The sequence below is a fragment of the Castanea sativa genome, chromosome 8 (assembly GCF_040712315.1).
Source record: "Castanea sativa cultivar Marrone di Chiusa Pesio chromosome 8, ASM4071231v1".
Lineage (NCBI taxonomy): Eukaryota > Viridiplantae > Streptophyta > Magnoliopsida > Fagales > Fagaceae > Castanea > Castanea sativa.
Window position 1 is genome coordinate 37,309,712 of NC_134020.1, and position 13,777 is coordinate 37,323,488.

At 32.7% G+C, this 13,777-nt stretch overlaps 1 protein-coding gene across 2 annotated transcripts; it reads right to left on the reverse strand.

Moving 5' to 3' along the window:
• Nucleotides 1–10,615: 10,615 nt before the first annotated feature.
• LOC142608133 (aluminum-activated malate transporter 2-like) lies at nt 10,616–13,441 on the reverse strand. 2 transcript variants are annotated; one of them, XM_075779845.1, is made up of 6 exons: nt 12,999–13,441; nt 12,748–12,849; nt 12,269–12,541; nt 12,030–12,139; nt 11,783–11,926; nt 10,616–11,521 (listed from the first exon to the last, which is right to left on the reverse strand). In XM_075779845.1, the coding sequence occupies exons 1-6, from the start codon at nt 13,276–13,278 to the stop codon at nt 11,078–11,080; spliced, it is 1,353 nt and encodes a 450-aa protein (XP_075635960.1). In that variant the 5' UTR covers nt 13,279–13,441; the 3' UTR covers nt 10,616–11,077. The 2 variants fall into 2 exon arrangements, with proteins under 2 accessions (XP_075635960.1, XP_075635959.1); XM_075779844.1 differs by having other exon boundaries at nt 12,709–12,849; nt 12,999–13,439.
• Nucleotides 13,442–13,777: the final 336 nt, after the last annotated feature.

The following is a 13,777-nucleotide window of genomic DNA, read 5'->3' on the forward strand; positions in this document are numbered from 1 at the left end:
AATCAATGATTAAAGCATTTTGCACTTCGTGAAATGTTATAAAACTTATTTACCAGAAGAAGCGGACCAGAAAATTCTTTATAGCAACCTTTAACTGATTTATGAGGTCAATCAATTTAGGAATAAAATTCAAATAAAATTTTCATCCATAATGAAGTCATTGCATTCCGATGCTTGGATGTCGGGACTCGGAGAATCAATGGAATCTAATAAGAACTTGTGGGTTATTTGTTCACCTTGAACTTGAGTCTCATAAGATTTTCCAGAATTTCTAACAATTTTTATCCCTTGATCTTTTTTTATTTTTTATTTTATTGATTTACATCTACCTTCTCAAGCAACTCTACATTTTAATGTTTGACTTCGTTGTAATTAAATTAAATGCAAAATTTCAAATTCAAAGACTTGAACTTGTTCCCAATGTGGCGTCACATAAATCTGGTGTCTTCTCATGATACTTGGATATCAAATTCCTCGTTATTAATAATAGGGTAAATTTCAGTAACCTACCCTAAGGTTTGGACTAATGCTAACCAAGTCCAACACATTTTAAAATTGATCAACTTAGTCCCTAAGCCCAACTTACTCCTTAACCACTGTTAGCCCATCCGTTAGTCATTTAGCACAATATTCTCTCTCTCGCAGATTCTCTCCTCTTTCATGTCTCTCTCTTCTTTCATCTCAAAATTTCTCATTCCTCTCTGTAACCCTAAACTATGAGGCCCAAAATTTCAAGCCACAACCATCGCTGCCGCCGCCACCACAGTCACCACAAGCCAACACTAGTACCACAGTGGTTCTCTCTGTCAGTTCTTTTTCTCTCAAGCTCAACCATGGCCGAACTCCACAAAGCCACGCCACCACTAATGGCAGCTGAGCTCACCACCACCACCACAACCACTGGCCAATGCTTTCTCCTCTTTATTTCTCTCTTATTTTCTTCTTTACTTTTTAAATTTATTTTCTCCTTTTGTTTTTGGTTAAATCCCTTTTGTGTTTGGTATTGTGATAGGTTTTTGGTTTTGTTAATTTAGGGATTGGGTTTTTGTTGGTTGTAGGGATTTAGTGATTTTGATTTGAGTTTGTAAAATGGGATATTGGGTGTTTTGAGCTTTGCTATTAAGGTTTGGAAAATAGGATATAGGGGTTGATTTCCAATGGGCTTGGATGTACTGTGCATATGTGCCTAAATTAGTGATGTAAGCTTTGTTTGTGGTGGTGGGTTTGTAAAAAAACTGACAATGGTGGTGAGGCAGTGATTTTGTTTGGCTTTGTAAAAGACAAGAATTTGATGGGTTCATTAGTCAAAATCTATGTATGTCTTGCTGATTTGGTATGGGTTTGGCTGGGTGTACACACAAAGAGAGAAGAGAGGGGCAAGAGAGAGAATAGAGGGTAGGGGAAAATCAGAGAGATGAGAGAGAGAAGAGAGGGCTGACTAATGACATTAACGGTGTTGAGGGACTAAATTGATCAATTTTAAAATCTTTTGGACTTAGTTGGTATTGACCCAAATCCCAGGGTAAGTTACTGAAATTTACCCTTATTAATAATATTCCTACTTTATTTGACTAGAAATTTTTTAACCATTATCAAATAATTCTTGAACTTGAGGAAAAAACTGTCATTTGCCTTACCCATCACACTTTTAAGTCTTAATATGGTTGTTAAAGACATATCAAGCCCAATAGTCAAGGTCCAACCCCAATTTTACTTAATGTGCACAAGACAAAAATTATATTTGTACCACAAGTCTATTAACTATAGTTAATGTGTGGTCAGTTTAAGGTTTCTCTTTTATTGTAATACAAGATTTATATTTCACTCATAGATAAGTTATGTAGCTCTCAAAGGTTTTCCTCCGTATTTGTAGACCGTTAGTTTAAACCACATAAATTTCCAACGTTTCTTTCTTCTTCTCTTTTATATTTCTTTCCTCCTATTTATTTAACATTGTTTGTTATCCTATCATTATAATACATCCTACAATCAAGCTCGTTTGCGGCAAGTTTCATTTTTCTTTAAAAAAACCTTCAAAATTGTTAGAGATATATTAAACCCAATAGCATAGGGGAGCCTAATCTTGCTTAATGTGCAAACCAAGTACAAATTTTGTGTTACAATGAACCCAATATATATAGGTACATATAAAAGGCTAAATCCTAGATTAACCATATATTAGCTATGATTAATAGACTTGTTGCAAGTATAACACTTGGCTTGCACACTATGTAAGATTGGACTTGAACTTATACTATTGGGCTTAATATATCTCTTAAAAGAATATAAAAATATAAATTTGAAAATCAAATAATCTTTCTAAAGTGCACTAAAAAAAAAAAAAAAAAAGGTTAACGTGCAAACTACATCCTTGAAGTTCGGTGTCTTTGGATTTTATATCCTAAGATTTCAAAATTTGAATTTTACACTCTTAAAATTATATTTCATTTGGATTAACAATGCTTCCATCTATATTTTCTGTCAAATGACACATAACCTTATCACGTGTATTTAATTAGTTTAATAAAATAATACCACGTGGCATAATAACAATTACGTAGCATCACTTTTAAAGCATTAATTTTTTTTTCCTCTAAGGAGTTCATAATTTTTACTTGGGGGAAGCCTAAAATAATTAAGTTTAGTTAACTTTTTAAAGAGCTTTAATGAGAATTTCAAAAATTTTGGAGTACACTGTACACGCATATCACAATTTTTTATGAACAATGTGAAAGCAACGCGGCAGTGGAAAGGGAAATGTGGTTGTACCGACAGAGTGACAGGCACATGAAGGTCTAATTGGTTCTTAACTTGAAGTACTTTATTGATCAAAATAGGTAACAACCAGTGTCATCAAACATTTGTGCTTATCAAACAGGAAAAAAAGAAAAGAAAAGCATTTAGGCACAGATGTTATTACAAATTTTGAGTCGGAAAGCATGGCCTTAAGGTCAAAAATAAGAACCATATATATATTAGGACATTCAAATTCATGGCTTCCATGCGTACGTACGTGCATGCAAGCATGCATGGACGGAATAAAACTAGTGAAGTCCACAATTAACAGCTAGTACTGTTTCCTACAACTCATTTTACCAAAGACTTTTTCACAAGTTAGGTTACATAACTGATTCTCTAGTCTTTGGTGAAAAACAAATTCAATCACTACTTGACTCGTACATAAATTGTGGTAATGTATATGACAAAGTGTATATACATAAATGTTTTGGTTTCCTACTCCAATTTTTCATTGTACAAAATGCATGCGGTCAACATCAAACCTTCAACTTTCTTAAGAAATGTTATTTTTCAAGAGATTTATCAAACAGATCCGGGGAGACAAGTCTTGAAATGTACAAGTGAAGATTATGTTCGTGTGTGTGAGAGAATACACTTTAGCAGCAAATAAAATATAAAAAAAGAGTATACAAATAAAATGTACAAGTGAAGATTATGTTCGTGTGTTTGAGTATTGCTGATTTACTTGAATCGTTAAGGTAGTTGTTAAGAGCTTCAATTTTATAGGTGCATTGCTGAGTTAGGGTTCCAACTTTAACATATTGTTTCCAAGGATGAAAGAGCCCAAAACGATAGTGCCACAGTTCCCATCTTGCTAGATTAGCCTGAAAATTAAAAAATAGTTACAAAAAATTGAAGAAAAAAAAAAAGTCAAGTAGCTATGGAACTCAAATAACTTCATTTTTTTTTTTGAGGTGAAAACAAGAGGGCTAGGGCGACAATTTTATACTCACCATAGTTTCTTCATTGTTTTTTTTTGAAGTGAGAAGGCTTTTATATCCTTGAATAAATGTGATGAGAAATTTAGACCCCGATTGATAGAATTAACAAGTTTTAAACCCAAGTTGTTAATTAGATTTATTATGAATAAAACTTGTTAAAACAAACAAACATCAATATCATGTCAAATATAAGTGCAGCAGAAAAGTAAATAAGACAAGATATGATGACTTAAGAAAACCAATGAAACCAACCAATTTTATAGTAAAAAACCTGGGAGGAAACCTTCTCGAAAAGCAATCCACTATAATAAAGGTTTCAGATTTAGTACAAAACTTTTGTCCCTATACTCAACAATCTCTGTAGATGAACTCACTGCAGAAATCTTCTACCGCTTTAGAACCTCTGAACTCTTCAATATATGAATGCCACCTTTTTGATGCACGGATCCCAGTATGGGACTAAATCTTTTGCACGAATCTCAGTACATGACTCGCTCAGCAACTTGAGGAAGAAGAATGTTGGCTGCAAAATTCTTCACTTCATCAACAATGAAGATTAAGAAACACTTGGTTACAAAACCTTAAAGTGCAAAGACGCAGTAGTTTCTTTTAGAGAGAATAAGGTTTCAGTCACCTTTTGCATATGTTCTCCTTGTATTATCTTATTTTCTTATGTGACGGCCTCTAAAATAAGCCTTATATATGTATAGAGTTGTGAGAAAAAAAGCCCTAAACACATAATCACGAATTGGAGTCAAAACAAATCTGAAATTATGTTTTTTATAAACATCGATAGATAGCATTTGTCGAGATGCTGTCGAGCAGCTGTCGAGCCAGGGGGCTGGAATAGCTTCTTAAGCTCGATGGATACTAGTTGTTGAGCTTTAATGATAGACACTTCTTAGCTTGTTTCTTGGACAGACTTGCATGATTTTAACACTTGATCTTAAAACCTTATTTCTTGAAGTATTAAAAATATCCTAGATCTACCCAAGTACAAGTAAAGTGCGTTTTCTCAAAGGATTAGCTAATTACATAGAATAATGACATATGTACCTAACAAGTGAAACACATATGTCCTAACAATCTTCCCTTTTGGCAATCCGTGACAAAATTACAACAAACAAATAAACATATGAGAGAAGTCATAAAACACTCAACTCATACTCACTTGTTGAATACAATAAAATCTATCATAATATAAACTCTTGAAAAACTTTGTAAGAAGAGAGTTCATGACAAGTAGATTTTGACAACCTGTATTTCTGAAACACTTTAAACAAAATACATCAAGGCATCTTTGTGTGAAACAGAAAGAATAGATTACATACAAAATATAAGAAGCATGTGTATAGAGATAGAAAAGAAACAACACATATAAAGGTAGGTGAAGAAGACATACATCACACACACACACACACACACACACACACATATATATATAACAAGGATAAGCACAATGTATGTAAAATTGGTCACAAGACCTAAGGTACAAGAACAAGAAGCTAAAAGAAGCTCCTACAACAACAATAAGGTCATAAATCCCCCTAACAACATGAAACACATCTCCTCCTTATAAGGGCATGTATTTCTCCCCCCTAACTTGTAGAATCTTAAAGAAAGAAATCACAAATTCTCTAATTTCTCCCCCTTTTTGTCACGATTGACAGAGGGTACTGGAAGCTAAAAAGTTTTACTCAAGAAACATAAAGATGATAAAAAATGATCAAGGGGCAAAACGAATCCATAAAAATGCATAAATGTAATGAAACAAGATGCTATGGATGACAAGATCAAAGAAACATGCAAAACATGTGAAAAACAATATATGAAAGAGAATTTCGATCGATTGAGAGGTGTCAAGAAGCTATTGAGGATCTAGAAGAAATCTCGATTGATCCATCTAGCTATCGAGAGATGTCGAGATTGCGATAAGGAACAGCTTAAGATCTCGACAGATAGCCAGGTGTCGAAGAGGTATCGAGGAGGTGTTGGTATACTAATTGTCTATTATGGTCAACCACAAGTCTTTTATATTACTCAAAATTATGTATTTATATAATGTATCTACATAATATATCATCACTACATAATATCTGCATAATGTATCTGTCAACAAAAAAGATTATCCTATGTAAAAGCAATTTAGAGTCATATAGGCACTATGTTTAAATTTTTTGTCTTTTACTTCATTCATTCATTCATTCTTTTTTTTCTTTTTTTTTAATTATATATTTTTAGTACTTTTATGTGTAAAAAACTTCTACCTAGAATCCATCAAACCAAAAATTTCTTAAAGAAAAAATAAAATTAAGTTTGAAATTCAAAGTAAAGAATTGAGATTTTGGTAAAGAGGAATGAAATAATTAACATTGCAAATATGTTCTCTTTTGCAAGTTGGCAGAGAGGAATAAAATAATTACTTAGCTATGAGGGAAAAAAACCTAATAAGAGAATTGTGTTATAAAGGGGAAGAGAAATATGAAGAGAGAGAGAGAGAGAGAGAGAGAGAGATCTATGGAAGAGGAGAGACCAAAGTTAGTGATAGTGAGGGTGTGAGGAAAGAAAAAGAAAAGGGAAGAGAGAAAGAGTGAGAGAGAGATTGTTTTCCAAATTTTTTTTTTGGAAAACAACCTATATAAAATAAGCCTTATTTTTATTAGGATTTTCCATTAACTAAAGATAGTTTTCTGTTAACCAGTTTTTTTGTGCTACCAAACACCGAAAAATGTGAAAAACTATCTTTACAGAAAGCTTTTTAGCAAAACAAACAGAGCGTATATTCATTAATCTAAAATAGTACTCTAAATACAATTTAGTGTACAATACAACTACATTGTACAGTAATATTTCTTTTTTTATATAAAAATTTTTATTTTATTTATTAGCTAATATTTGAGCTTAATTAATACTATTATAATGAAATGTCAAAATTAGGAGTGTTAAGCCATCGCCTCATTTACTTATACTATAGAGTTGGCCAGAGCTAATAAGTCTACCTCTTGACTTCGTGAATTTGCCTGTGTCAACCATATGACACCTTCTTTTCCTCTAATTTCAATTATACGCACCACCCATCTACCATTCGCACATACATATGGCTCCACTATGTTTGTCTTATCTGTAGCTAGACACTATCACTACGTCAAAGCTTTCAGTTCCTCAGGTGTTTCATGTTCCTAAAATGTCATATAATCTACGCTTTGTTTGACTGCCTCATTTACTTGTACTGTAGAGCCGGCCCTAACCTAGTAAGTCTACCTCTTTGACTTCTTAACTCCATCTGTTGCAACCACATGACACTTTGTTTTTCTCTAATTTCAATCATACAAACCAACCATCTATTATTTGCACAACATACACATGGCTCCACTATGTTTGTCCGCTCTATATATCACTATCAGTACGTCAAACCTTTCAGTTCCTAAGGTGCAGTGCCGGCCCTTCCCTTAGGCCAATTAGGCAATTGCCTAAGGCCCCAAGTGGAAAGGAGGCCCCAAAATTTAGAAAAAAAATTAGGTAGTAAAAAAAAAAAAAAAATTTATTTGCAGATAAAGCCTTATTTTCAGCACATCCTTTTAACCAAAAAATAAAAATTTTGGTAGATCCGGTTATACATTGGCTCTAAACAAAATCATTGTCCAAAAATAATATTATTATCCTCTAGACAAACCAAAAATCAATAAGATAAACTACAAATCTGTTCTAAAAGATTAACCACAAAACAATCACAAATCAAAACAAATAAAACAACTCAAATCCCTAAAATTTTTAGTTTTACCGTTCCTCAAATCCCTTTGCAACTCTGCCTCTTCTCTTTGCTTTCCGCCTCTGGCCTCTCTCATCTCAAGCAAGCTTGCATTTCTTTGCCTCTCTGATTCCTAATCCTTCTCATCTCAAGAAAGCTTGCCTCTGCACCTCTCCTCTAGCCTCTAGGTTTTGAGTTCTCTCAGTGCGCTCTGCTATCGTGTGCTTCAGCGCTTGGCTTCTTTTTTTTCTTTTTTTTTTGATGAATGGGCGCTTGGCTTCAGACTTTCTCTAATCTCTACACGTTTTATTTGCTTGGACAGTTGGACTTATTAAGTAACTTCAAATAAAAAATTGGGCCGCCATCCGCTGCCTGGATGTGTTTCACGTTGTTTGGGTTTTTTTTTTTTTTTTTTGGGTTATACTGTTATGTGTTATAGAAATTAGATATGATTTGTTTTGTGCTTTTTTTAGGTGGGTCTTATTAATAAGCCTTGTGTTATGGTTGTGCTTAAAATTTTGTTATGCTTATGTTTAATTTTTTTAAAAAAAATTTAATCTTGTGTTTATATATATATATTTTTTAGTTAGTGGTAATATATTGAATAAGTCTTTATTTATGCAGGTTGAAATTGCTAAAAACTTGTTATTATTTGGTGAAACTACAACAATACTTTTTATATAAATCAGGCTCTATTTCTCATTTACTTTACACTTGAAAGTTATTTTTTATTTTAGTCTTTATAAATATATTGTTTGATTAGAAATGTCTATTAGAAAATATGCATCTGGATATGAAAACTTTAAAAATAAATAAATAAACCCCATTTTTAGTTCTCGCCTAAGGCCCCAAAATATCTAAGGTCGGCCCTGCTAAGGTGTTTCATGTTCCTAAACTATTGTATAATCTACGTTTTGTTGGCCAACTGTGTGAACCTGGGTACTATATCTTATTCATTTCCTCTGGTTATGCCCTGTAGAATTTACAGACAAGACAAACATGCACTTGCAACCGACCGTAGAGTTTGACAATTGTTCAAAGTTTCTAGCCTTCATATTCCTGCTACTGGAATTTATGCTGCTACTTCTTCGATCCACCTTTTGCATCCTCACTCTCAGATTAGACATTCACCTTCTTCCTGGGTACAATTGCTAGCATCTGGTGGTTGTTAGAGTTGGTATCAAAGGATACTTTTGATTGTGTGTCTTGTAAATTGCGTACACAACTAGCATTGTCATTCAAGTATAATGTGTCAATGTCCACTGCTACTTTTGATGTTTTGGGACCTTTACATATTTCTGGTCTGAGTGTCTCTCACTAATTATCATTGTCTTTGATTATTAATCTCGTTACATGCGGTTAGATGTTCATAATGAAATCTAACTTAGATTATTATTACATATTGTAATTTTGTAAAAATATTTGAAATTTGAAACTCAATTTTCTATTATGTTTACTACAATTTAGTTTTTTTTAATTTTTTTTGTCATCGGAGATTAATAATATTTTAAATTAAAAAAAAAAAATCTTCCACAAGTCTTCTAATTACAACATTTTTATTGTTGAATGCTCCAATTTTAGCCTACACACGTAACACTAGGGCTACATCGATAGGATTGTTGCATTTATATTATGATGGCTATATCAGGAGTTACATGGATTATTGATGTATATACACCTCCAATTACTTGGTCTACATACACGCAAGAAATCTATATTATATATTAATAGGCAAAGTTAAGAGAAAATTTAATTAAATTTCAAATTAGAATCTAATTTTGCCCTACGTGTCTTATCTAATTTAAGTTTTTAAATTTTTGTGGCAAGTGAATTATTTCAGTGTAAAAATTGGACTTCAATTAGAGTTTAATTTTGTTCTATATGTCCCATTTAATCTAAGTATTTTTAATTTTTATGCCAAATAAGTTAATTTAGTGTAAAAAATGAGGATTCTAATATAAATAAACCATAAAAAACATAATCATATATCTAACTCTATATATAAAATTAAAGGAAGAGAGAGTTTGAATAATTTTATATTTATGAGTCTTTTTTTTGTATAGCTAAAAGCAATTCAGATTTATAATTCATTTATGTAATATACCAAGACTATGTATAGTTCATTATTAGCTAGGTGTGTTTGTGTGTAAATATATATATATATATATATATATATATATATATACTTTTTTTCAACTAAAGTTTAGACAAAATTCAATTATAATCAAAATCGAGTTTTGCTTTTGTTAACTTTCCATATAAATTAAATTGTTTAGATTTTTGTTGTTATTTTTTCTCTAAACTAATGAGCATATTTTTTTATACTGTTTCTATTAAGATATTTTGTATGTGAAGATATTGAACGTAACTATAATTGAGTTGAACGATCCCATGCACCTATCTCCATTCAATTTAGGAGATACTATTTGACCAATTATTATTTAATTTTGTGTTATATTTAGTAGAATTTCATAGATAATAATTGTGAATTGATATTGTTTATGTAGTGTGTAATAGTGATTTTCAAAATTATATACGTAATAGCAATGTAATGAGAAACCTGACGTAACTAATATCATGAAAATTGCAAGAAAAAACTTTCTAGTACCTGCAAATGTTTTGATCAAACTATGTCTTATATGTTTAATAACTCAAACTAACATCAATAGCACCATTACAATTCATCGTTCATGTGTGTAAACACAAGTTGCAATAAAAGCACAAGGCATCTAAAGTGTATTAAAATAGTAAAAATACTCCTAATATTTGTGCGAGCATCAATTTTGTTTGATGCGTAATACTTTGTAGATTTGGAGACACTACCTTATAACATGGCCCTAATGAGATTGTTAGGAATTTAAGTGTAGCATTGAATTAATTGAGTGTATATTGTGTGGGTCTCTATTAAGTCTCACATCAAACATATACTGGGTTAATATAGTTTTATAACAATTACATGAGACCTCAATTGTGAATAGATTAGTAGTTTTAGGTTATAGTATAGATGTGACTAACCATTTTTCTTGGGGATCATGGAACCTTTGTGCCCACAATTGCTCATTCATTGGTTCGCGGGGCGGGGGGGGGGGGGGAACTTTTTATTTTGACTATATTAGTCACAACTCTCTAGAAGTGAATTTAGGAAATAAATTTAAAATAATAGTTTTTACTCATGATACACTCGATTAAAAGTTAGATACATGTACTTACTCAAAATCGGCTAATACAAAATTGCCATATTAAGAACTTGTTGGATTCAGATCCTCTAAATTTTTTAAGGTACTCTACCAAATAGATTTCCTTAAATCCTAACCATTCTTTAACGATTTAATGGTCTGGATTCTGCCATGTTAGCATTCCACTAATAATAATCTTAATTGTTTTATTTGCAATATCATTTTATTATTTTAAGAATATTGTTAGTGGAATATTGACATGGCAGAATCTTGACCATTAAATCATTAAAGAGTGGTTAAGATTTGAGAAAATTTACTGGTAGAGTACTCTAGAAAATCTAGAAGATCTGAATCCGAACTTGTTAGTTGTTAGCAACTAGTATCAACATATTCAATCGTGGATAGACAACATTTTATGGTAATTTTGGAGATAGCTGATCAATTGTGATAACATGATGTGGTTCATTGACACCAAAACAAGGCGGGATTGTTTCTTGGTGAAGTAATTTTGGCTTCTCTGCTTCCACCATTGGCTCAAGGCTTTGAAAGTGTGCAAGAGAGGCAAGCTCATTAATGGACTCCGCAATTTTCTCCGTGCAACAAACAACATCAACTAGCAGTGATGCCACGGTTACAGCTGGTATTACCTCTAGGAGGTCAATCTCTTTACAAAAGCCTGATCGGAGCAAGGATTTCAGATTGTTGGCAGCATCTTTTGATTTTACAATGTGGGGAGTGACTGAGGATGGTGGTGTCATTGCTTTGATTGCCGATGCTAATTCCTTCAAAGCTTTGCCTGATTCCAAGCTCATATTCGTGCATGCCTCTTGAATTTTGCTTCGAAATTCTGCTGGTATCTGTAAGCAATTTATTCCACTATGTTAACCTTTTTTATCTTCTTTTAATTTAAACTTGATTGATTCCTTTTAATTCATATAGTGATTATTAATGAATTGCTTAACTAAATATAAAGAAGGGTAATTATAGGTATTTATTGTACTATCAATGTAAATCTTACCATGTACACATTTGTTTAGTCTACAATGTAAATTTTACACTACTGATAAACGAGGAATTTTCCTATATAGAATTGACTAATAATTAATTTGGTATCCTACCTGGATTTCAGAATTGACGTAGCCATTAAGAGCCTCAATACGATACGCACATTGACGTGTTAGGCTTCCAATCTTCAGGTATTGTTTCCAAGGGTGACGGAACCTAAATTGACCATGACGAGGTTCCCATCTAGCAAAATTAGCCTGCAGTCATATAATAATGATATAAATGTTGTTCTAATAGTACTTTTGTTTTTGGATTTGGAAAGACAGAGTGAGAGAGAGTTTCTTATTTCTTCTTACTTACCAAGCATTCTTCTATCTGCTTTGAGTTGAGGACACTATTATAGTCATCCATAAATGTATTGTTAGACTCTTTACTATCCCCTGATATTTTGAGATATTCAACACCAAAACCTGTAATTTGAGTTTTACTAATTAAAACAAGTAAATTTACCAGTCACCACAAGGCAAAATGTACAATGACACATGTTTAATATATGCATAATTTTCCAGGTAATGCACCGATATAATATGTAAACATACTTTCTAAGAAGCTGCCAAGTTTTTCAAGGTTTGAGGCGACCAGATTGTGAAGATCATCACCAGCCCATACAGGGAAAACGAAAAGGCAAATGAATACAGATGTAGAGCAACCAACGAGGATTGTGGACAACCTCTGATGTGCAATTTCTAGTATCTCATCTTCCCGGTAACCAGATATAGATACCAAACAAAATGTCAGCATAAATATGAGGAGACCATAATCGTATCTCGCCTTCAATTGAGGAAAGAACCGCACAAATGTCACTACTCCAGCTGCATCATACCCATTTACATCAAATTCACAATTTGTGACCAAAAACAAAAAAAACAAAAAAAAAATAGAAAGAAGAAATAATTGTATTATTATTTAGGCCCTAACAATATATTTTGTCGTAATTGTATTATTATTATCGTTTTCTTGGCACGAATGAGTTTCTTACCAAGTAAAAAAACAAAGAGCCCAAGGAGTATGGGCTCACCTTTCTCTCCAGCAAGACTTGCTAGGTAATGAGCACCAAATCCTAGAGCCCCAGCCACCAATGTAGCCAATCCTCTATTTAAACCTCTTCCGAGTGTTGCTCCTGTATATTATAGAAAATCGAAACATTAGTATCCGCCAGACTTTTCCCATAATTGACAAGGAAAGCAATAAAAAGTGACTCTTATGTCATAATCTTGCTTCCTTTAACACTATGAGCTGAAAATAAACCAAGAAAAAAAATTAACTAACCTACGGAGAATTCAAAGACCACGATAACAGTCAAAATAGCATACATTGCTGAATTGCCAAAACCTTTATAAAGAGGTTCAAAGTAGTAGATCAGTGACACCAACGTTAGAGCCAGTCCAAATTTTAGCGAATGAATAATCCTTCTCGGATCATCTTGTCCCAGTTTCTTTATCTTCCTGGCAGTCTCAACTATCTTCGTGCCTAACTTTCCAGACAAGGCCTTGAACCACTCCCAGTTATGAACAAAAACTCCATTCTTAATTTCAGATGCCATTTCCATAACAAAATCGTAGCAAGGAAAATTGACAAAAGCCGCTTGTACGGGTAATGTTGAAAAAGAATAAAGAAAGCTGGCTTAAACTAATGGTTTTGGCAAGAATATGACTTGGGGGAGAGGGAGCGAAATCAATCACAAATGCAAAGGCAAAGCATGAAGTCTATATATATATATATATATATATATGTAAAAAACTGAATACTCATTACTTGGGAAGCTTAACAAATTGCTATTGTCTTGGGATAGGAAAACTCGTTTACGCGTCCGTGTGTTTGGTAATTAGTTGTAACATCCCATCACTATTAAAGAATCCCTGAAACTTACATTCATTGTAAAAGAAAAGAAAAATGCCTAAAACTTTCACTAGTGGTACTCTAACCATGCGTGTAGAAATGAAGGAACGGGTACCTTTCCTATTGTACATGTGCTACAGCAGTGTTCCTTCTGGCTAAGGCAATGGGCAAGATATTTCCTTTTGTTGCTTTAATTTGTCTTTTATATA